Below are 25,636 nucleotides of genomic sequence, written 5' to 3'. Positions count from 1 at the left end.
GGATTTTGTTAAGTCTTGATGGAGGGAGTGTAGCCATACTGATGACATCATAAATCATTAAAGTACTGAGGTCTCAACCACTCCTCCTTTTGAAATTCTCTTCTTCATTTGCCATTGTCTCTATGTGGTAAAATTAATCAGTGATCTCTGATGACTAAATTATAGTCCCATGTGACATTCCTGGATAACCATCAAATTGAACTTTCTGATTTCACATATGAGGAATTTGAGTCCCAGTGAAGTTAAGTGACTTCATACAGCTTATTTGTTGATATTTATTCCCCTGTAAAGTGAATTCACTTCACGTCAGCCAATTATACTTTTAAAATCTACTATTAATCAACCAGCACTTATTTAGCTCCTATTATGTTGTGGATACTTTTATAGGTACTAGGGATATTGTTACAGACAACAAAAGAGTCCTTCCTCTAGAGGAAACTGCTTTTTGGCTTTTTCCCTGTTCATATCTACCCTACCCTTTGAAAACTCTCCCTTTATCCTACCATCCCTGCTTGTCTTAGAGAAAGCTGTCATACAAAGGGCTTCCATCTTTTTGCTCACTCACTTCTAGGCTCTGCAATGTAATTTCTAATTTCATCATTCAACAGCAACTTCCCCACCCAAAGGTTTCAGTCATCTCTGATATTCATCCTTCTTGACCTCTCTGCCGCATCCTATACTTTTGATCACCTTTTCCTCCTGGATAGTCTGTCCTCCTGTGATATTGTTCTCTTCTGGTTCTCCTCCTTCCTCTCTGATTTTCTCCTTCTTAGCTCCCACCAAATACAGGTGTTCCCTTAGCCTCTCACCTTGACCCTCTTCTAACCCTACACTATGTCTCTTGGTGATCTCATGATCTTCCATGGATTCAACAATCATCTCTATGCAGACGATTCCCAAATCTATGTATCCAGCCCTGCTCTCTTTCCTTGGCTGTAATCCCTGTTCACCAACTGTGTTTTGGCCATCTCAAGCTAGATTCCCCATTGGCACTCACATTCACCATGTCCAAAACAGAACTCATTACCTTTCCTCCCAATTCTTTTCCATTTTCCAACTTTTCTATTAAGAGCACCATCAACTTCTCAGTCACGTAAGCCATCCTTAATTTCTCACTCTTACCCCTCATATTGATATGTTGTCAAATTTAATCATTTTCTAGCTTTCCAACTAGTCTTTTCCATTCACATAGCCATCTCCCTAATATAAGCCCTCATTTCTAGAGTATTTGAACAGCCTTCTAATTGATCCCTCTGCCTCTGATCTTTCCTCCATTCCAACCCATCCTCCTCTCAACTGCCAAAGTACATTTCCTAAAACACAGATCAAGCCTTGCCACTTCTACCCCTTACTCTCTTCGGCAAGTCAGCAAACTCTAGTAGATTCTTTTGTCCCCTGGAATCAAATTTAAAGCTCTGTTTGACTTTTAAAGCCTTTTATAACCTGATTCCTACCTTTATTCCTCTCCTGAACTCTACAATCTAGCTCCTCTGACATGCTAGCTGTTCTTCACACAGTGACCCTTTATCTCCTAACTTAGGGACATTTCACTGTTCAAACTTGGTTGCCTAGAATATGCCCACCTTCCTCACCTCTGCATCCTAACTTCTTTGGCCTCCTTCAGTACATGGTTCATATCCCATCTTTTGCAGAAGGCCTTTCTGAATCCTCTTAATTCTGGTGTCTTCCCTTTGTTGATTTTCTCCAAATTATTCTGCCTTGGTTTTAATATCTCCTCTGTCTCAAAATGCTAACCTAAGTTATTTTTTACATTTCAGGCATGTTATTTTATTGAACCTTTCATCACAAAATAAATATTTATTTCCTTTAAAATTTTTTCAGATAAACTATACAAAAAAACTCTACTTTTTTTTTTAGAGTACAAGAAAGCCCGCCAAGAGATAAAAAAGAAGTCCTCAGATACATTAAAACTTCAGAAGAAAGCCAAAAAAGGTAAATCTAAGAATTCCATGATTAACATTTTCACATTAAGAAACTGATGACTATTTTATATTTGAAGTGTTAAAAAATATTTAAATTTCTAAGAAGAATTAATTTTCTTCATATAATGTCCTACTTCCTCCATGTCCACATATGGTTAAACAGAATTTGGCAGCTGGGCTAAAGACCTCTAGGTACAGAATTTATATTAATATAAGACGTGATTAAAATGACATATGATTTTTCTTCTTTTTGTCTTCAAAAGCTGACAGTATCTGTGCCTATTGTGCAGGGTAATGAAACCTATAAATTTCCTAGAAGCCTTGGGATAATACATAAAAGCCTTTATGCAAATGTTCAGTAATAATTATAGCAGAAATCATTCTATTTTCTCTTCCATCTTTCACAGCCTATAATCTCCTAACCCTTTATTAAATCTTGTAAGATTCATAAAATGACTGCAGTGGGAGCTGGGTGTTGTTTCTGGGCTGGCTTGTGATTACACACATTGCATTTGGTAACATGAAGGCACACTACAAAACTGTCTCTGCAGGGGCATCTTTCTGCATCCACTTCACACTCAGGTCCTTGACAGATGAGAGTCTCTGTGTATCCTGTGTCAAAGCTTCAATTGTCCCTGATCTATTCTGTATAAAATATTGAACCAGCTAACCAGAAGGAGTCCCCTTTGAGAAGGGATTGGTGGGAGTAGAAGCTTGGGTTGAGCAGTGGGAAGACCACAGGCATTTCAGTAATTCAGAGAAATTTTCTTGATCCACAAAATCCCATAATGTTAGAGTTGGAAAGGGACTTCAGAGATCTTCGAGTCCACTAGTTCTTAACGTTAGAGTCTATAAACTTTTTTTTTAATATTTCAGTAACTATATTTCAAGATATTTGGTTCCCTTTGTAATCTCATGCATTTTGTTAAAAACATTTTAAAATATTTTGAAGAGGCCAGTCCATAGGTTTCACCAGATTGGCAAAGTGGGGTCCATGCCACACACAAGACCAAGAAGCCCCACATTTAGTCAAGCTTCTTTTTATGGAAGAGGCAGCTGAAATATAAGAGAAGTGAGCGACTTGTCCAAGGCCACACAGCTATTACGTGGAAAGCTTAAGGCTCAAAACTGGATCTGATTCCCAAATCCAATATTTTTCCTACTCTTTCTTAGACAAAAGAACCTTTAATAGCTCCTGGTAGAATTATCCTTGAAATTTCCCTATAGGTGGATTCCTGAGATCTTTATGCAGAGTGACTTTAAATTAATGGGATTTTTTTTTTTTTTTTTTTTAGTGTGGCTTATGAGGATTGGTTTACTCACATTATCCTCATACCATAACTTCTTACTGAGGGTTAGATGGAGACTTCTAGGTGAATCTTTTTAAAGACTTTTAAGATTTTCTTTTCAGTCAGATCTAAAAATAGGAAAGAAAGTTCTACAAGCCCAGACAAACAGAAAACAGAAAATGTACAATTCAGGCACTGATTGGAGCCTTCAGTATTCTTGTTTGGGAGAGAGCAAACCTAGAGGGGCATAGATTTAGAGTTGAAGGAATCCTAAGGATCATCTAGCCGAAGCCCCTTATTTTACAGATGTAGTAAATGAGATCCAGGGAAACTTAAATTATATAAAGAACTGGAAGGAAACTCAAAGGTCAGTTCCCCCCTCCCCACTTTACAGATGGGGAAACTGAGAACCCGAAAGGTGGAATCATCAAGGTCACACAGATAAGTGAGGAAAGAGGAATTTGAACTCAGATCCTCTCATTTCAGATCCAGTATACTTCTCTGCCTCTCAGAGACTTCTTCAAGATCACTCAGGCAATAAGCAGAAGTACTAGGATTCAGTCCCAGGACTTCAGGCTCCAAATCTCACCTTCTTTCTGCCATTAGTTACTTTTGTTTTTGTTTTTTTAATCACAAAGTCTGCTCCCCCAAGAAGTAGATGCATAGTTCCTCACTTAAAATAATAGACTTAAATGTAGACAAGATCTTAGGGGTTTGACCTCCTCAATTTCAAGATTAAGAAACCGAAACTCAAAGAAGAAAAGTAATATTCCCAAGGTCCCTTGGACAGTGGCTACCTTACTCTTAGTGCCTTTCCTCTGAGATTACTCCCACTTTGTCCTGTGTGTATCTTGTCTGTATGGAGTTATTGGCATGTGGTCTCCTCCATTAACTGAAAGAAGGCACTTTATTGATCTTGATTTGACTTTCTTTGTATCCCCAGTATTTAGCGCAGTGCCTAGCACATAATAGGCATTTGATCAATGTTAGCTGACTGATGGACCAATTGAAATGTCTATAATTTAAGTCATTCTGAGATCTTTACAGAATGAGAATAAAAAGAAAATAAGGGGACAGATAGGTAGCTCAGTGGATTGAGAGCCAGACTAAAGACAAGAGGTCCTGGGTTCAGTTCTGATTTCAGACACTCCCTGGCTGTGTGACCTTAGACAAATCACTTACTAACCCTCCCCACCTCCCTATTGCCTACTCTTACCACTCTTCTACCTTGGAACCAATATACAGAATTGATTCTTAGACAGAAGGTAATGGTTTAAAAAAGAAAGAAGAAAATAATTCAGGCTACTGCCATGGCTGATCAATTAGTTACTCAACAACATAGTAAGCATTTATTAAGTACCTACTGTGTGCTAGCATGGTACCAGCTTTTCAGTGGGGTTTCTATTGTAATGGGGGAGACAAATGCAGTTAACTATATACAAACAAGGTATATACAGTGTAAATGGGAGGTAATCTCACTGGAAAGGCACTAGCTAGCTGTGGGAAGACCCAGGAAAGGCCTCTTATAAAGTGGAATTTTAACCAAGTCTTGAAAAGAAGTCAGAAGTAAAAAGGAAATTCTTTTGAGATGCAATGTTTATTGAAGAATTATCCTCTAATCTGACTTTATCCCTACTCTAATACTAATTTCCTAATAGAGTTAAAGTGCTTGTTGTCTGTTTTGGTTTTGGAATTTTTCCTTTCTTAATCATTTTTTCCCTAAGACCCACAAATAACAAGCATTTATTGTGTCTGCCTCAATTCACTCTGCACCCCTGTATCCCTATCCCTAATTTCCCCTCAATATCTCTAGTGATTTGGGGTCTGAGAATAGAGGAGGGTAGAGGAAGTGGATCTGCATCCACTTTTCAGCAATTCTTAAAAATTTCAGAATTAGATCTGTGTAGGAAGCTGACCAGATTCTTCTGTTTGACATTGAATTTAGCAATCACAGGTTTATACTTAGAGGAGTAGGGCATTAAAATTGTTCTCCAAGTATTCATTGATTAGCTGCCCTGGGCCCAGCTATGCTGGATGCTTTTGAGTTTATAAGAAAAAGAGTAAGAAATGTCCTTTGTCCATTTCTAGGAAGAAAAAAACATTGCAGGTAAAAATAACCTCCATATAGATGACTGCCATCCACTGCATCTTCCTTACAGAAACAGTCCCTTGGTTTTGTTTGTTTGTTTTTTTTAAGACCCTTTCCTTTCCATCTTAGAGTCAATATTGTGTATTGGCTCCAAGGCAGAAGAGTGGTAAGGGCTAGGCAATGGAGGTTAAGTGACTTGCCCAGGGTCACACTGCTGGGAAGTGTCTGGGGCCGGATTTGAACCTAGGACCTCCCGTCTCTAGGTCTGGCTCTCAATCCACTGAGCTACCCAGCTGCCCCCCCCCCCTTGTTAAGGAATTAAAAAGAAGTTATATAAATTATGACGTGAAACAATAAACTGATAGGTTCTTGTAGATTTTGGACGATTTTGTATCTAAAATTGGTGAAGTTCTTTAAATCATGTTTTTAAAAATGTAGCTTGTTATTAAAGTTGAAAATGACCTAAGTTGCACCCATCCATCCTGCAAATATTCAGATATTCCCATACCTGTGTGGATTTTAAAATTAATATTCAATAACTAAATAGTACATTTTTATAAAGTTTTATTAATAATTAACAAAATAACTAAAAAGGTACTAACCAGCCCACTCCCATGAGCAAAAGAGGAAGAGGGAGGAGTTGCAGCAAAGAATATACAAACGTGGAGGCGCAGGAGAGATTAAAGGGAATTTGGGGACATACTAAGGGACTAATGGGGGATGCAGTCCAAGGTTCAAAATCTCCATTTATACACCTGCCTGCAGTGTCTCCTGGTCATTGATTAATTGGCTCTTCTTAAACAGGTCTGCCCAATAGAAGAAGGCTATGGAGAGTGAAAGACCAACCTGGTTATTTACCCCACTTTTATCCTCAGCACCTAGGACAGTTCCCTGCTCTGAAAAGACTCCTCTTATGTGTTTGCTAAATAAATATTTTTTAACAGAGGTACTGGGAGCTAGAGTTTGACAGTATTATCTCCTATAACTGGCAATAATTTATGGGAAGTCAATAGCCAATAATACTGACGGTTGAAAAGAGATTTAATAGTCATTGTGTATAATATGATCACTTTAAAGTTGTGGAAGGGAAACAGTGTGAAATAGCAGACAGAAAAATAAGGATTGTCCTTGGAAGCAGGAAGATCTGGGGGCTAGGCTAGACCCCAGACACAGACCAGCTGTGTGATTCTGGGCAAATCACTTACCCTTCATTGCCCCCAGGCCACTCCAGAAGAGTAGGAATGGATGGAGTTTCTAGATGAAGAGTTCAAGACTATCCCTATAAACTTAGAGGAGAAACCTGAAGGGAAAGAGAGATTGATCAAAGTTATGTATGGACTCTTCTACCAGGCTAATTGTAAGAGCTTGTAGGTTTTGAGCTAAGAGGGATTAATAGTTGCTAAGTTTATGAGATACTCTGCCTCCTTATCTCTACCTCTTGACTTCTCTGATTTCCTTTATGTCTCAGATAAAATCCCAACTTCTATATGGTCTTTCTTGATGGCCCTTAATGCTAGCTCCTTCCCTCTCTCGATTACCTCCACTGTATCCTGTATTCTTTTGTTTGTACATTGTTGTTTTCATGTCTTCTCCCCCATTTGACAGTGTGCTCTTTAAGAGCAGGCTATTGCAGATAGAAGCTCTGGTTTCAAATCCTAGCTGTGTGATCCTGGGTGGCAAATCACTTACCCCAATTGCTAGCTCTTACCATTTTCCCGCCTTGATCTAGTCATAAAGGTTTGGTTTTTTATATATATATGAAGACCAAAGACTTTTACCTTTCTTTTTATCTCCAGTGGTGGGCATAGTGCCTGGCACACATAGTAGGAGGTCAATAAATACTTATTCACTGACTAATTGAGCCAACAATGCTTAGGGTTTAAGAAATCTTGGGATGGGATTTGGGGAGAGAAGAAGCAAGAAAAGTCACTTTTCCTTAGTTCCAGCTCTGCATCCATTTTGGAGTGCTTCTTTTCCTTACATTTATCTTATTTAAAAATATTTATTTATTTATTTTTAGGGATATTTCCCCATGTTTACATGATTCATTTTCTTTTCCTCCCATCTTCCCTCCCTCCTCCCAGAGCTGACAAGCAATTCTACTGGGTTGTACAAATGTTATCACTTGATAACTATTTCCCTATTATTCATTTTTACTGTAGAGCTATTTTTTAAAGCCAAAACCTCAAATCATATACCCATATATACAAGTGATAATCCTCACATTTATCTTGTCGACTTCTATTCTCCATGTTTCTTTCTCAGGGCTTCTAGAGGACAGCTGTCTTCAGCCACAGCACCTTGCCCAAGTTTTTAGGCCATCTTCAAAAAGAATGGATGGAGAGCTTCAATAATAGTATTGTGTATTTTGTGAATAGGGTCAGGAAAAAAAATCAGTTAACTAGAATCTAGGGAAGAGAATGAGTGTCTCGGTTTGCTACATTTCCTGAGATAGTGAGGATTATATAGAAACCACCAAGTCAGCCTTGGTTAAAAATGTTTCTAAAATATAATTTATTTTGTCTGACTTTGTGCACTAGGATAAGCATAATTTAACATTCCTTTGATTTAGAATCTTTGAATGCCTTGGGATCATCATTTTGAGCATAAATTCTTTTTGTAGATAAGTTTCTGAATTTCTTTGATTCTGTTAATATATGAAAACATATAAATGGAGCAGGTTGGTGGTGCAGTGAATAGAGAGCATTGGCCCTGGAGTTGGGAAGACCAAAGTTCAAATCTGTCCTCAGACAATTCCTACGTGTGACTGAGCAAATCACATAACCTTGTTTTGCTTCTGTTTGCTCATCTGCCAAATGAGGATAATAATAACATTTACCTCCCTGGGTTGTTGTCAACATAAAGTGATAATTATTTGTAAAGCTTTGAGCATACTACCGTCAATGAAAGGGGGCATAAAATATCCCTTTGAGAAGTCAAGGATAATCAGAAAAGGAAATATAGACTGAACATCTAGGCAGAGGTGAGGATACATCACAGACCCTAGATAAAAGGAGATCCATTGGGGGCCTTCAGTTTGTTGGGTAGAAGGAAGGAGGAAGGGTAGAACTATCAAGCACAAAACTGTGCCAGTTATTGTGATAAGTGCGAGGGATACAAATACAAGAGAGACAGAGACAGAGACAGAGAGAATGAATATGACAACCCCTGTCCTCCAGGAGCATACATTCCAGTAGGAAAAGAAACAAAAGAGAATTTAAAAAGAGAGGAGGAGGAGGGCTGAGGGCACCAAGGTTGGCAGGAAACAATTATGAAATCTGGAGGAAGGAAGGCAGGCCAGACTGGATCTTTCCCAAAAACAGAGGTTCCAGGAGGAACTTCCTAATGGGAGAAGAGGGGACAGACCTTACAGAAGGATATTCTGTGGAGCTGGGGGAAGGATAGGGAGTGATAGTTTGTCCAGGCACTGAGGGGAGATCCAAGACGAGCTAATAGTACAGGGGACATGGATGTGAAGTCCAGAAAAGTCAGGAGCAAGGCCAGGAAGGGGATGAAGGATTGACAGGAGGGCATAGATGAATAGGCATAGATGAATAAGTGTGGTACAGGATGAGAGGGTTGTGATTAGCCTGTTGGAGGGAGCACTTCCATTGGTGATGCTTACTGAGATTGCCACATTGTTGAAATAACTGCTGATTTAACATAAAGCCAAAGAGCAGCCCTCAGGGCTGAATCCTAGATCACACACATTTCTATGAAAGCATACAAACATTTTCATCCCTATCATTTCCCCTTGAATACTGCCCATCTGGCTCTTCTGTGATATGTATTGTCTTAAGAGCACTTATATATCTTTGTGGCCAATATTGTTTCATAGAGAGTTAGCAATGAGAAAATAACAAGTGTACTTATATGCCTGTTGTCCAGAAATACCCCTGGGTGGCTTAAGAGACTTGTCATATATTAACAGCATAGAATGTCTTTGGAGAGTATCTCTTCTTCAGGCTCTAGTTAAATTTGATAATATGCTCAACATTACCTTTGAGTAGCAGAAGGAATCTTAGAGGTTATCATCATATTATTATTGTTTACATTAGTATTGGTTATTAGTAACACAGTCAAATTGTTTAATTACTAATTCATTATTCATTATTGTTAATAAGTTATTTATGATAATGATAGCACTTGGCATTTATATAACACTTTAAGGTTTATAAAAATTATCTCATTTTATCCTCAGAACAACTGTAGGAGATCAGTAGGATTACTTCTATTTCCTGTTTGTGTAATGTTTTTAAGATTTGCAAAACTATGCATATTACTTCACTTGATTCTCACAGCAACCCTATGAACATTATTATCCCAATTTTCCAAATGAGGAAAAACCAAGGCTCAGAGAGCTTCCGTGTCACAAAGCTGTGAATCCAGTCTTTCCCAACTTCAGGTCCCTCATGATAGCCTCAGTGCCACATTTTCTCCAGAAAACATAGAGGAGTCTGGCTGGCTGATTTTGAGTCCTGAAGTTAATTGTCACCTTCTAACTAGAGAAGTGGGAAAATGAGAGCCAATTAGTGCATTTACTGTGCACTTCCTTTGTCTCTGGACTGAGGATGCCAATGATATATTTATTTCACTTGACCACCCTCTTGCCACAACTTGAATTTTATGATTAGTCATGATGAATCCTGTTTCGAGAAGGAACTCCTAGAAACCCAGTAGAGAAACAGTTTCTAAGGTAGGAAATGAAAACATTTTTGTATTTCTGTCCTCAATTTTGCCATTTAAATGTTTTGTTCAAATGATTTTTCACTAGTGGAAATGAAGAGAATGCTGTGAGCTTGATCAAGGAATTGATACTTATTGACATTACTATAATACTTTCAGTCAACAAGCCTTTACCAAGACAGTACTGGATATACAGTGACTAAAAAAATGAAACAGTCATATTGAGGGGACAGATTAACCATAGACAGAGTGTTTTCAAAGTCTTAATACATTTTTAAAGCTATTTTAATGGCTTCTAACTATAGCAAGATGTTGGGAACACTCTGTATATGTATGAACAAATAAGTAAATACATGTGAGGCAGCTTAATCCAAGGTACCTTGGGAGAGAAGTCACTAGCATTAAGGGGGAATCATACAATAAGGCTTCTGGTAGAAGGTGGTCCTTGAACTGAGTCAAAGGAACAAGACATTCCACCAATCCCAACTGAAATTAAGCAGCTTAATAATGCCTTTACTTCCATTTTGACCCAATCCCCCCCCCCCCCCTTCATTCCCCAGCCCACTACTCTATTTCTATGTTTAGCATTGTTTTGAGGTGCTCTGTTTATATGTTGTGCTGATTTGTAGAATGTTACAAACAGAAAGGACTTTGGTCACGTAGGTCTTACCTTAAAAGAGAGAAGCTGAAGCCTTTGTCTCTTCTTAAAAAGACTTATTTTGGGGGGCGGCTAGGTGGCTCAGTGTACTGAAAGCCAGACCTAGAGACAGGAGGTCCTGGGTTCAAATATGGCCTCAGCCATTTCCCAGTTGGGTGACCCTGGTTAAGTCACTTAACCCCTGTGACCTAGCCCTTTACCACTCCTCTGCCTTGGAACCAATACACAGTATTAATTCTAAGATAGAAGGTAAGGGTTTAAAAAAAAAAAAGACTTTTTTCAGTGTGAGAAGTATTACATGCATATAGAATAAATTGTTTACTTAAAAATATGAATCACCAAAAAGAAATTGAGCCTTAAATCACCTTGCCTTGGCTGGTGATTAAGTCCCTGTGTTACATCCACAGAAATACCATGCCCCGAGTTCTGAAAGGTAGGATTAATACTGGAATACCAGTTTGACTTTTTTGTTTTCCTTTTTGTATCAATTGTGTATCCTGCACTTTCTCATCGTGTGTCCCTCCCTGCCAGCTGAAACTGTGGGTAAGTCTTCACTGGGCTGTACTCTGGGGGCTGATCCTGGTGCTCCTCTCTCTGGCTTCTTCTGGTCCAGTCCCCCATGCTGGGTACCGAGGGTCGGTTACTAACATGGAAAAATCATTTACCCTCATTCTTAACTTTCCAGAACCTCTAAACACTTTTTGGTTGTTTTTTTTTTTATAATATTTTTAAGCATCCATTTTTTTAACACCAGACTGTCTAAAATATTGATGCATTAATACAGTTGTTATAAAAGTAATTTGAAATACCGTAGTACCATGGTAGGAATTACCATAAAGAATTTAGGGAAAGGAGACGTGCGACGTTGGCGTTGTAGTGTGAGGGGAAGGTGCTAGCGGTGAAGTTTGGTAGAAGGGTGGACATCAGAAGGAGATGCCTTTTGAAGGAAGTAAATGCTATAGAGGGAGGTAAGGATGGGGAACGTCCCAAGTAAAGGGGACGAATAGTCAGCGCAAAAGCATAAAGATGGTCCATTGAGTGCCATGTGTGAGGGAAAGAGAGGCTAGAGTACAGGAAGCTTGGAATGGATAACTGTGCAATAAGAATAAGGTTGGAGCCACCCTGTGAAAGGTTTTAAAGGCTAATCAGACGTTTATATTTCGCCCCAGATGCAATAGAGAATCCACTGGAGTTTATTTTTGTTAGGGAATGACATGGTGAGACCTGAGTTTAAAGAGGAAAAAAATCACTGGCAGCAGGGCAGCGGATGGATCGGCAAGTGGAGAGGCTTGAGACAGGGAGCCCTGTGGGGAGGCTGCTGTAATCATCTAGGTAGAAGTGGTGATGAGAGCCTGGACCACCCAGTGATGGCTTGGTGGGAAGAAACGGATTGCTTATATGGGAAGAGGAAGAGGGAGAAACTGAGAATGATGAACTAGAGAGATTGGAAGAATGGCAGGGCCTTGACAGAAATAGTGGCGTTGGATAGAGAGGCCGATTGGTGGGGCGAGGTCATGAGTTCTGTTTGGGACATATGAAGTTGGAGATACCTCTGAGGCAACCAGTTTGAAGTATCCAACAGGTGCTTGTAACTGAAGTTCAGGACAATGACTGGAGCTGATGATAAAAGTCCGGGAGTCAGCCCTCAAAGAGATGATAATTAAATCTGTGAGAGCTGATTAAATGGTCACTGAGAGAGGATAAAGTAGTCTTCTGCACTGCTAAATGATGTATTGGCGAAATCATAAATCTATTGAAGTTTTTTTTAATGCCTATATAATATATGCTATTTATATTTTTCATGGAAACTTCTCATTTGAAATATAACACACACACACACATATAAGCCTCAGGTCATTTTTAGCATAATTGGCAGGACCATCGCAACCTCCTGACAATGCCAAATTTTATGCACCTTTCTAGTGAGCTCCAGTAATGTGTATTTTACTCAGCACCTAAATTTAAATCTCGATCCCCCTAGCAGCTTTATTCTAGGCTCTAGGGCAGCTGTTTTATTTTATACATTTGAAAAACATCCTGACCAGGGAGCCATAGCCTTTACCAGACGGCCAAAGGGGGTCCAAGATACAAAAGAATAGCTAGTAATTCTTCCCCTAAGGGAAAAGAATTGGGCTCTGAGACTTTTTTTTAAGTTGGGGTAAGAGGAAAAGATTTTTGAAGACTAGTAAATCGTCTTCCTAAGGGATAAAATCTCACCTGAATATTTTTGGGAAGTTGAATGTCTTTGTAGTTTTGTCTCTGGACTCTTTGTGATCTGAGCTCTTCATAACATATACCTACCCCTCTCTTTCTAATTTATCCATATCACTCTACAACATACTTTTCTATCCAGTGGTCTCTTTGCTATTCCTGCCTTTGGACATTTCCCCTGGCTCTTCCCCACTTCCTAGGGTGCTCTCCCTCTTGTAGCCACCTCCTGGCTTCACAAAATCCCACCTCCTATGGGAAACCTTTCCCCAACCCCTCTTAATTTAGAGCCCCTAGCTCTTAGCACAGTGCCTAGCATGTAGCAGGCACATACTGAATATTTTTTGCCTGATTTAAACATTTTTTTTTTCTTATTGGGGACAGCTGGATAGCTCAGTGGATAGAGAGCTAGGCCTAGAGATGGGAGGTCCTAGGTTCAAATCTGGCCCCAGACACTTCCTAGCTGTGTGTCCCTGGACAAGTCACTTAAACCTCATTGCCTAGCCCTTACTGCTCTTCTGCCTTCGAACCAGTATTGGTTCTAAGGAGGAAGGTAAGGGTTTTAAAAAAAAATAGTTTTTTTTCTTATGCTATTTTCTTTCTTTATAGTATTGAAGGAAGAGTTTTATTGTTTACAGTCACCTTTACTAGTCCCTTGTCCATATTCCTCATCTTTCATGAACCTTTTCTACAAAGGTACTGTAGGTGAATAATATTTTCAAAGCACCAGATAAACTTTTAAGTCAAATTACTTAATGAGTATTTATTTAATTCCAATTATGTGCAAGTCACTGAACTAAGTGCAAATGACACTAAGAAAACAGTGACCATTCTCAATTAATTTAAAATCTAATTCCGGGAAAGACCCATCTGTAAATAACTTTGATAGGAGGAATGAGAAGGAGCTGGAATGAAATAAATGCAGAATGGCCAAATGTCCAAACAGTGTGCTATGAGAAATGTGAAGTGAAGTTCCCTACAATGCTCTCCATTGTTACAACAATAGTGGCAATTAATTACCTGCCTTCCCTCCAAAGCACAGATTCCCATGTTAGCTGATAACGAAGTTCGGGTCTTGCAGAATTGAGAGCGGTCAAACCAGCCCTGGGAAAGCGCAGACCTACTGCTGGCCTCCTCTCCAAACAGCTGCCAAAGAGTCGTTCCTAGAGAACAGACCTGACCCTGTATTTCCCCCTGATCAAAGGGCCCGTCCCATGGCTCACTTATTTATTACCTTTGGGATAAAAATCAAACTCTTCTTTTATTTAAAAGCCCTTCTCAATCTGGCTCCAGCCTGCCTTTCCAGAGTCTGTTTCCCTCAACCCAATCTATAGTGCAACCAAACTGGGCTATTTTGTTATGATTCTTCCTCAACTATCTGCCATCTCCTGGCCCTTTGCCTTTACACAAGTTACCCCCTGTGCCTAGAAATCAGCCTTTTCTCACCTTCACCTCTGAGGGTCTCTGGCTTCCCTCTAAACTCAGCTCAAAAAGGCCTATCATGGGGGGCTGCTGAGTGACTCAATGGATTGAGAGCCAGGCCTAGAGATGAGAGATTCTGGGTTCAAATGTGGCCTCAGACACTTCCTAGCTGCATGACCCTGGGCAAGTCACTTAGCCCCCATTGCCTAGCCCTTATCACTCTTCTGCCTTGGAACCAATACACATTACTGATTTTAAGACAGAAGGTCTGGGGTTTTTTGTTTGTTTTAAAGACCTATCTTTTTCTGATTCCCCCTCCTCTTCCAGGTACTAATGCCATCCCTCTTCCCCCAAATTGCTTTCTTTTTACTTTGTAATACATTTTGCATTCTTTTGTATCCATCAATTAACATGTATTCTTAAATGCCTGCTGTGTAACAGGCAATTTTCTAGGGTCCAGGAAAAAATAAGACAAAAAAAGAAACAGTATATGTATAATAGTCGCATTCACTGAAAGAATGTAAACCTGACTTTATAGCCTCACGGTTTGGCACAGTGACTCACAGATATTCAGTTAGCATTTAATAACTAATGACAACTAAGTATTAATCATCAATATAAATCATTATTTAAAAATTATTAGGGGGCAGCTGGGTAGCTCAGTGGATTGAGAGCCAGGCCTAGAGACAGGAGGTCCTAAGCTCAAATCTGGCCTTAGACACTTCTTAGCTGTGTGACCCTGGGCAAGTCACTTGACCTCCATTGCCTACCACTCTCCTGTCTTGGAGCCAATACACAGTATTGACTCCAAGACGGAAGGTAAGGGTTTTAAACAACAACAACAACATAATAAATTATTGATTTATTGTGCTGCATTATAGTGTAATATTATTAATAATTACTCATGTTGATTTAATTAGAGCTGGATAGCACTTCTGAATCCTAAAATGATGAAGAGTCACACAGGTAATAGCAGCAGTTAGGATTGGAACCCAAGGCCTTTGTCTCCAAATCCTGCCTTCTTTCCACTCCTCCAAGGGAGATACATTTAGCAATCTAGAATTCGGGTTTTGACTATAAGAATATACTTCTGAGAGTCATTTGTGATCAGAATGTTCTTTGTGGGTTGGTACCAAACTTCCCCACATTATTCATGGGGGAAGGGAGTTCCAGGAGGGAAGATACATTTGCCAGCAGGTCAAACTGAGAAAAGATCTGCCCAGCCTAAATAAACAGTCATTTCCTTTTAGGAACCAAAGTTGAATTTGGTTATTTCCTAAGTCAGCAGCAAAGGTTTTTAAATGTGAGAGAGGGATATCTGATTAACTTAAGGGAATCATTGACAGTGTCACAGCCGACCCTTCAGTCTGGCTGATTTGCTGTAACTTTTTAGGACTTAGATAAGAGTTTGAATCACTGCATTGTTGGCACGAAATCATTGCACGAGGGTACAAGATTGTGCCATAGAAGAGTGCGTGGCATGTATGCTCTTTGATGAAATGGGCAATATTTCTTTAAGTGGAGAGATGAATAATCTGCTCTTTGGCACTTTGGGGGAATGTCAATATTAGAATATTAGAAGGAGGAGGGGGAAGAAAAAGAAAAAGCTAATAGGAAGACAGTGCCAACCAGCTAAGGGAGGCTGGAATTTCTAGAGGTTACGGAGATTAGATGAAAATAGCTTGAAATGGCCAGCTGGATTTACCCAATTGATTCTTTTTTGTTTTTGTTTTTAACCCTTACTTTCTGTCTTAGGAACAACTCTTAAGACAGAAGGGCAAGGGCTATAGAGATTAAGTGACTTGCTCAGAGGCACATAACTAGGAAGTGTCAGAGGTCAGATTTGAACCCATTTCTTCATGAAATGAAGTCTGGCACTGTATCCACTGAGCTACCTACCCATCCCTTCCTGATTTACTCCTGAAGGAATTATTCCATCAACAAGTAGTTTTTTCCCAGCTTTATGACCCTGGGCAAGTCACTTAACCCTCCATTGCCTAGCCCATACCACTCTTCTGCCTTGGAGCCAATACACAGAAAGTAATGGTTTTAAAACAACAACAACAAAAAAGTAGTGTTTTTTTTTTTTAAGCAAGTAGTTATTAAGTTTATGTTTTGTGCTAGGCAGTATGCTAGATGCTGGGTCTACAAGTTCAAAGAATAAATAATTCCTCCTCACAAGCTAATTACATTTTAATAGGAAAGAGGCAAGAAGGACTTGGGGGGAGGGACGTAAACGTAAAGTGAAGCTCGAGAATTTTATGGATGGCAAAAAAAACCTTTGTTTTCTCATTTGATGTTCATAAAAACCATGTGAGGCCTGAATAATATTATTATCCCCGTTTTTAAGATGAGGAGACTGAGGCCACAATGGTCAGCTTGCTCAAGATCACACAGCTAGTAAGTGTCTGGGGTGGGATTTGAAATCAGGGTTTCTTACCTCCAAGTCCAGTGCTTTATTCACACTGTGGCACTTACCTGAAGCCTTTTACAGTGTCCCAGAACTTGTAGTGTACTAAGAATTTTGAGACACCTTCTGTACAATACAATTAAATACAGGGTAGCTTGGGAGGGCAGGAAAGGCTTTTATGCAGAAAATCATGCTTGAGCTTCCTCTAAAAGGAAGAGGGAGGTTTCCCTATGAATCAGAGAAGTATAAGGAGCGAGTGCATTTCATTAGTGGGAGAATTTTGTCACATAGCTTAGATTTCCTGCACCATCTGTTGTTGAGACACAGAATTCTAGCTTGAATGGGCCAGTCTGGATAGAATCCAGATCTAGAATGCAAAATGGGATGTTTTGCCTTGGGATCATTAAATTGATAAGCTTATCGGGGGCAGCTGTATGGACTGGGCATTGAGTGGGATTTGAAACTGGGATTCTATAAAGCTATTCCTATTTCAAAAGATTCCCCCAATCCTGTGTATTATTTATATGCCTGTGGGCCAAGCCTTTTACCCACATAGGCCTCAGGCTCCCAAATCCTTGTGACCACTGAAATTGGCATCAGAGACAATATGGAGTACTTTAAGTATTTAAAGTACTTAAACCATTCCATCTTATGGAATACTTTAAGTATTTAAAGTACTTAAACCATTCCATCTTATGGAATACTTTAAGTATTTACAGTACTTTTAATATGTGCAGTACTTAAATCATTCTATCTTTAAGTATTTTAAGTATTCCAGTTCTGTTTGCAGATGATTTTTAGTCAGTCACCTTAACCTCAGACTTGATTGCACTTAAAAAATAGAAGGATGTTGCTTGAGATTTTTATTGACTTGAAACTTGTAAAGCTATAGAAGTAATTAGCATTTAGGGAATTGGAGTACTTGAGCATGTGAACTTTAGTTAGAAAGAATTCCTCATGAAGAAGGTCCCTCCATAAAAGTAGGTTTGTACCTGATCTGCATCTCTTGGTTGTGAAGAGTTGCCTGGAACATGAAGAGATTAAATGATTTGCCCAAGGTCTTACCGCCACTATGCATCAGAGAATTGACCTGAACATGCAGATCTTCCTAACTTCCAGGTTTATCTCTCTTTCAGCATTATTGAATTTTAACTCTGCATCTACTCTTCATTGACTTCTGTGCTGGGAAACTCAATTCATGTCTTTATTTCACCTGAATAATATATAATAGTGCTTTCTCTCTCGAGGACATTGTTTTATAAATGATTGGGATTTTGAATTCTCCTTATTCTGTCAATCAACAAGTATTTATTAAGCTTTCTTCCCCCACTCCCTCCTTTCTTTCCTCTTGCACCAGTCCCATTTCCAAGCCATATTCTAGGATTTTTAAAAATTGCCATGGTAGAGGCACAGTTAGGTGGATACCATGGATAGATTGCCAGACCTGGAGTCTTTAGGATCAAATATGGCCATAGACTTTGCCTACCTTTGTGACCTTGGGCAAGTCACTTAATCAGCATTGCCTAGGCATTTGCTGCTCTTCTGTCTTAGAATTGATACTAAGACAGAAGGTGAGAGTATAGAAGAAGGAAGGAAAAGTAAAGAAAATTGCTATGGTGGAAGATTCTGTGGGTATCTGTCAACCTCCTTTTATAGGTAAGGAAACTGAAGTCTAAAAAGGTAGCACTACTTGCTAAAGCATCATACAGTTAATGGGTGGGAACTGAAGCCCAGAAAACCTAAGGTCAAGGAGCCCATTTCCTCCAACTTCAACTTCCTAGAACTTCCTGAGGAAAAAGAAATGGTTAAGACTTTTTAAAAAACAATCTCATCCTTAAACAAGAGGAACCTTTTTTTCCCCAGGAAGAAATGTTCCCATTTAGTTGAAGCATTGAAAATATCTGCTGGAGTATTGTGATTCTTTTACCCCTTTCTGTATCTCTGCTTTCTCGTCATTTTTGGACTAATGCATACCTACCTTTATATTAAATTTAACTGCAGCCCCCTGCTCTCTGCTGCAAACATACTGGTGCCCATTTTTCATCGTATGTTTATTTTCTGTAATTATAGAGCTTTCTATTTGAAACACATTGCATGTAGCAATCCATAGTTCTGACCCAGGACTTTCAGGCCCATGTTCTTGGCTGTTTTTTCTTTCTTCCTCTCCTTCGAAATGCATTATTTAGAAGATTGGGAAGGAGGGGAAATCTTAACTAAAGATGTCCAAATCAAATTTTAGCCCTTGAATGAAAGGCTCTTATAATCTTTCATGTCTCTACATCAAAGGGAACTCATCTAGAAAGCCCTGCCCTGTAAAAGCCAACTAGCTAGCTACATTATGCCATTCTTCCTCCATCTCCCTTACAAAGTTATTTGTAGGGTTCAATACCCCCTTTTCCAAGAAGATATAATTTGAGGAGCCTGGGAGGTGAAAGAATTTAAGAATAGATTGCTTACAAGGCTTGCTAACCTAACTCTGCAAGATTTATCATTTATTAGTTTTTTTTCTAGTTATCAAAGACTATATTAGCTTATTAAAAGATCAAGAAAGTTAAATGAAGATGGTTCAGTTTGCTTCTCTGACTCCTTTAACTTCATCATAGTAACCCATGAAAAGACTTTTTTTTCAAAAGTCTTATATTCAGGGAGCAGCTGGGTAGCTCAGTGGACTGAGAGCCAGGCCTAGAGACAGGAGGTCCTAGGTTCAAATCTGGTCTCAGACACTTCCCAGCTGTGTGACCCTGGGCAAGTCACTCGACCCCCACCGCCTCTCTTCTGCCTTAGAGCCAATATACAGTATTGGCTTCAAGACAGAAGATAAGGGTTTTTTTTTTTTTAAATCTTATATTCACATTCCCAGAATCATCTTGCCCAGGTGCTATAGCTCTAACATTTGCTACTTTCTGAGGGCAGATTTGTGGTAGGTGGGCATGATTCTGAAGAGCAGACTGGCTCCCCTCTGGGCTTATAGTTTGATAGCAAGGAATAACTATTGATAATTTAAAATGTTATATTACCTCTAGAAGGCATCTTTTTTGGCTTGTTATTGTGGGTTTATTTTCTCTGCATGTTGAAAGCCTTTTGCCTCACAGTGAAATCTGGCTCTATACTTTATTAAGGCCTACAATAAAATCAGCTGGCTGGGGGGCAGCTGGGTAGCTCAGTGGATTGAAAGCCAGGCCTGGAGACAGGAGGTCCTAGGTTCAAATCTGGCCTCAGACACTTCCCAGCTATGTGACCCTGGGCAAGTCACTTGACCCCCATTGCCTAGCCCTTACCACTCTTCTGCCTTGGAGCCAATACACAGTATTGACTCTAAGACAGAAGGTAAGGGTTTTAAAAAAAAAAATCAGCTGGCTGGCCCAGGCATGTCTACTGAGGTTTTAGATTTCACAGATAACTCCTTTGGTTGTCCCCTGACCTGAGCTATCCATACCCTCTTAACAGAGTCCACGATGCCCTGGGTACCAAATGACCATTTTTATGAATAGATTGGCAAATTTGGCAAATGGGCAAATTAGCACATGGACTCTTCATATTTAAGGTTTTTAGCTTCTGGCAATTTGTTCCCCAGAATTCATCGCCATTGCAGAAATGCAGGGAAACCTTTGCAGACTGCTCCTATTGTGAAAAATATACCATCCTTCAAGAATAAGCTAATTAGAAATTTAAAGAAAGAGATTCCCAAGCATTAGGATTAAAATTCTCTGGAGATTCTTTATTAATTTATAATTATTTATTAACTCATGGACATTGTTTCTCTGCATGTAGAGTATTATCCCTAAGGGGAGCATAGCATGCCTTTCCATTCCTCCATCAGAATTCTGTCAATACTCTCGTGGACACTTCCTGGCTTTCTTCAAGTCCCAGCAAACCCTCCACCTTCTATAGGAAACCTTTCCCAATCCTTCTTAATTCTAGCACCTTCCCTCTAGTGATCATTCCCCATTTATCCTATGTAGGGCTTCTTTGACTATACATGCACACAATCACAGGCATACACACACACATATTTTCTTTTTCCTTGTTGTCTCTCCATTAGATGGTAAACCACTTTGAATCCCTTTCTGTCCTTCCATGCTTGCTTATAGATTGTAACTATTGACCCAATTTGGCAGCCAAAACACTGGAAACATCTCAAGGTTCATTCATTCATTCAATAATTTATTATGTTCCTACTCTGTCAGGCACTGTGCATACAAAGAAAAAACCAAAACAATCTTTGCCCTCAAAGAATGTGCATTCTAATGGGGAGAAAGTATACCCAGATGAGTAAATGAAAATCCTGTGCAGGCCAAAGACTTCAGGCTGGACTTGTATCTCAGACCATCAAAACCATTCCGTGTTTTTTCCTTTCTTTTCTGAGGGTACACAGCCTGAAATTTAATAATTAATTCTGTCTTACGACTTATGAAAGCACGAGAGCTACAGGATTAAACAGTATTTTGCAGCAATGTTGTAGATCAGAATTTCACTATTAATTCTGTTATAGTTCTATACCTGAATTTATGCGCTGTTACTCTAATGGATGTTAAAAACTATAATGTCAGCTACAGGCAGGTACTGTTTTTGTCACTAAATCTGGATGCTCAGGTTTGAAAGGTCCCAGCTAGGCTAGGCTAGACTAGACGAGACATCTCTTTATAGGTCGTTCAGAACCCAAACCCAGCAGACTGTCAGGTCCACATTTCAGAATGTACCTAGCAAAGATCCCATATCCTCCTCACATATACCATTTGATTGTTGTTGCTATAAATTCTTTAAACCTAGGCTAAATTCCTCTTAGGAGGCAGTAGGATATGGTAGGTCTTCATAGTCAGGAAGAAATGGCCACAAGTCTTGCCTCTGACACATATTGACTTTAAAAAGTCACTTACCTTTTGTGCCTCCCCCATGTAACTCTCTGAGACTACAAGTTCCCAGCAGGGTGTCAATCTGCATTTTTCACTGGGAGCTCTCAACTCCAATGAAATCATCGGTCTGGTTCAAGGAATTAATTTTTTTTTAAATTCCTCTATGATAAATTATTTCTCTCTCTGTTGTGGAGTATTTTGTTCAAATCTGGGTACCAAATGATAGGAAGACATCAGTGAACTAGGGAGGGCAAAGAAGGAGAGCCAGGATGGTTAAGGAAATCCAGCATGTCATGGAAGAACTGTTTGAAGAAAGTGAGAATTTTTAGCCAGAAGAGGAGACTTAGTGTGTATTGAGAGAGAAGAGGAATGACATCATAGTGTTCAGTGATTTAAAAGGCTGTCATATGAGGAAAAGATTAGAATTATGCTATCTGTTTGGCCTTGGAGATAGAACTGAAAAATAAATAAACTAAAAGGTAAAAATTGTTGTAAAGAGGCAGATTAAAGCTTGAGGCCAAGAAGAAATTGACCACAGAATTAACCCAAAATAGAATGGGCATCCTTTGGAGCTGGTGGTTCCCCCCTGCTTCCAACCTCCTCTCCATCTCCCTCCCTCCACACTTGAAGTCATAACCTCACAGAAACATAATGACCTTTTTTTCTGGTCCAGGTCATGGAAGTTCTCATTCATGTAGGAATTGGGCCAGATTCCCTTTGAGGTCCCTTCTAACATGGTGATTCTGTGATTGGGAGGTGGGGGGACCTTATAAAAAGCCACTCTTCAAATCATAACCTTGCATAGATTTGAAGGGACCTCAGCTTTATCTAAATTAAATAATTTTTGTTTTTATATTTGTAATATGATATGTAATAAATCTATAACTTATAATATATTTATTATATAATATATTATAATTATATATAAATATAATAAATAATAATTTAAAATTTTTTTAATTTGAAAATAATTTGTAAATATCAAATATTTTGTTGGATCAATGGCATTGATCTTTTCTCACTTCTCCAGAACTACAGAATTACACAGTTGGAAAAGGACTTAAGGTGCCATATTGGATAATCCATAGCAAAGCAATGACCCCTTCCTTCCCCACTCCCAACATCACCAAGTGTTCATCTAGGCTCTACTTAAAGACTAATAGTGATGGGTAGTTACTACTAACATTTTTTTTTTAACTGTCACCTTCTGTCTTAGTATCAGTTCTAAGACAGAAGAGCAGCAAGGGCTATGCAGTAGGTGTTAAGTGACTTGCTCAGGGTCACACAGCCAGGTCCTCTTGACTCCAGGCATAGTGCACTCTCCACTGTGCTAGCTGTCCCCACTCATGGCCTTTTGAAAGATTCTATTCCACCTTGAGATAGCTGTAATTATTAGGAAATGTTTCCTTAGTCAGGCATAAATCGACTTCTTCCCAGCTTCTATCTGTTTTCTGAGTTCTTCCTCTGGCTTCCAAGAAAGTTAAAATTTACCTCCCTGTAGAATAGTGATTTCCCCCACCCACTGGTTTAACTTCTGTTCTTTAAGGCCAAACACAATAAATAAGCCTTCTTTGGGGGCAGCTGGGTAGCTCAGTGGATTGAGAGTCAGGCCTAGAGACCGGAAGTCCTAGGGTCAAATTTGACCTCAGACACTTCCCAGCCGTGTGACCCTGGGCAAGTCACTTGACCCCCATTGCCCACCCTACCACTCTTCCACCTAGGAGCCAATACACAGAAGTTAAGGGTTATAAAAAAAAAATAAGCCCTCTTTGACATGACTTTCTCCATACAAAATTCAGACTGCTTCCTGTTGTGCCTAGGAAAGAGTTCTCTCCTGAACTTCTGTAGCATCTTCTCTGGCCCTCTCCTGTCGGTGTGAATAATTTCTTTTGGTCAAGATCATTATTTGGGCAAATTGCTATTTTTGTGCATGACATGCCACCCCAAGCAGACAAAAGGAAAGGCAGAGTTTCTCTACTATTTTATCCCTTCATTCATTTCCCAATTTTTGTGTCCTTGGGAAAGAAATAAAAATTTGTAGGTAATTTAGCAACCATAACCTCAGGCTTTGGAGAGCCCTTAACGTTTTTTCCCTGTGAAGCAATGAGCGTGGGCCTTTGTTATTAGGTCTGCTTTATAGAAAACTCATTTCATTCATCCCCAGAGGGGAATTAAAACCAGCCAGCAGTTCACAATGGACTCCAAAGCTGAGATGGCTGAAATTCCTTTTTTGTTCCCAGAGATATTTGCTACCGGTACAAGAGAGAATCCTTTGGGTGAGATTGGTGCAGCGGAGCTAGCTTGTATCTGCTTTTGGAAATGTCATCCAGGGCCCTCCTTGTTCAGGGCGTCCCTCTGGCCATCAGCATCCTGGAGAGAGCTCATCTGCCAGGTTTCTAGGTCGCAGCGATGACTTGGCAGAGGATTCTGGTGTGAGGGGAGCTGAAGGAGGGGCCTGATGAGTTTCATCTTCCGAAACTTACCAACTGAAACATGCTTACCTTCAGATACAGGAAATTAGAAGTCTCTCCTCCCAAGCCATAATCTAATGGGGCTAACCTGGATTTAAGCAAGAACCCAGGGGGTGGAAATGAGAAGCAACTGTATGTATGAAGTTCAGCAAAACTCATTTGTGGCTTTCTTCTCTGTGTGCAGGAAGAGGAGATATCCAGCCCCAGTTGGACAGCGCATTGCAAGATGTCAATGATAAATACCTTCTCCTTGAAGAAACTGAAAAACAGGCAGTCAGAAAGGCCCTGATTGAGGAGCGTGGCCGATTCTGTGCCTTCATCTCTATGCTACGGCCAGTGATTGTAAGTTGGGTTAGAACATCCTGGAAAGTTTAAACTACCAGCGGATAGAAGATCCTCATTTTTATTTTTATTTTTTATCCTTTACTTCTGTCTTGGTGTCAGTTCTAAGATATAAGAGCATCAAGGGCTAAGCAATTGTCTGAGGTCACATTTGAACCCAGGTCCTCCTGACTCCAGGCCTAGCCCTCTACCTACCGGAATACCTAGTTGGTTGCAGATTTTTTTTTTTTTTTTTTGGTGGCTCAGTCTATAATGCCACTATTGTAGGGTTTTCTCAGCATGGAAATCCCCTCTATCAGCACAGATCAGCAACTGTTCTATTACTTGATATCTTGTAGCTGATGGGAATAATAACAATAATAACAAAAAATAATGATAAACATTTATATAAAGTTTTTTATGGTTTGCAAAAAAGCACTTTCTATATGTTATCTGATTCGTTCTTCACAACTTCCCTGTGCATCTTAAAACAATGGTGTCAAACTAAGATAGAAGCAAGGGCCTCTAAACTGTATGCAAGGATCCCTGCAGTCTACATATTGATTTAGAAAATCACACACTTACATTTTTTTAAAAACCTAATAATGATAGTAATTATAATAATAACAATTGACATTTAGCAACTAGCTACCCCAAAGAGCTTTTTACACTTATTATCACATTTGATCCTCACAACTCTAGGAGGTTAGGTAGTATTATTATCCTTATTTAATAGATAAGGAAATTGGGGCAAATAGGAGTTAAGTGACTTGTCCAGGAAGTTCTGAGTTCAAATATAGATCCAGACACAACTAGCTGTGTGACCCTGGGCAGGTCACTTAACCCCAATTGCCTAGTCCTTAGGTTCTTCTGTCTTAAAATTGATAATAAGACAAAAGATGAGGGCTAAAAGAAAAGGATAAGAAAGGCACTCTTAACAGTTCTTCTCTTTGGACTTTATAAAGTCATTGGCTAGTCTGCATGTTTTCCCATGAGATGATTTATTCCTCCTCTAGTGTAATCCATCTCTTTTGATCACTTATTAATTGGAATTTGGTTGCTGATTTGACATTTGTATTGATTTCTTCATATTTTTATCAGTATGTTAATAGTATTTTGATATATTGTAGATAAATATCTTATATTTAATAGACATTAATATAATAGTTAATACTATTTTCCCATTTCTATTCTTTCAGTTTATATTTATCACAATTGTGAAATTTTAGAAAATTACATATTTGAAGATACTAATCTTGATTCTGATAAGAAGCTGCTGAGATGGT

The 25,636-nt window shown here is 39.3% G+C and overlaps 1 protein-coding gene across 12 annotated transcripts in view; it reads left to right on the top strand.

Annotated features, from left to right (window-relative positions):
- Nucleotides 1-25,636, top strand: part of MTSS1 (MTSS I-BAR domain containing 1) — a 250,052-nt gene that overhangs the window by 197,587 nt on the left and 26,829 nt on the right. For 8 of the 12 annotated variants that reach the window (XM_044669124.1, XM_044669075.1, XM_044669103.1 and 5 more), the window contains exons 6-7: nucleotides 1,879-1,953; nucleotides 24,214-24,371. In XM_044669124.1, coding sequence (XP_044525059.1) covers nucleotides 1,879-1,953; nucleotides 24,214-24,371 — 233 coding nt within the window. Of the gene's footprint in view, nucleotides 1-1,878; nucleotides 1,954-11,196; nucleotides 11,209-24,213; nucleotides 24,372-25,636 lie in introns of all 12 variants that reach the window. The other 4 variants (XM_044669097.1, XM_044669109.1, XM_044669067.1 and 1 more) reach the window with 1 other exon arrangement.

Source organism: Gracilinanus agilis, chromosome 1 (assembly GCF_016433145.1).
Source record: "Gracilinanus agilis isolate LMUSP501 chromosome 1, AgileGrace, whole genome shotgun sequence".
NCBI classification, from domain to species: Eukaryota; Metazoa; Chordata; class Mammalia; order Didelphimorphia; family Didelphidae; genus Gracilinanus; species Gracilinanus agilis.
The sequence above is the reverse complement of the archived record's forward strand: the minus strand, read 5'-3'. Positions and strand labels throughout refer to the sequence as shown.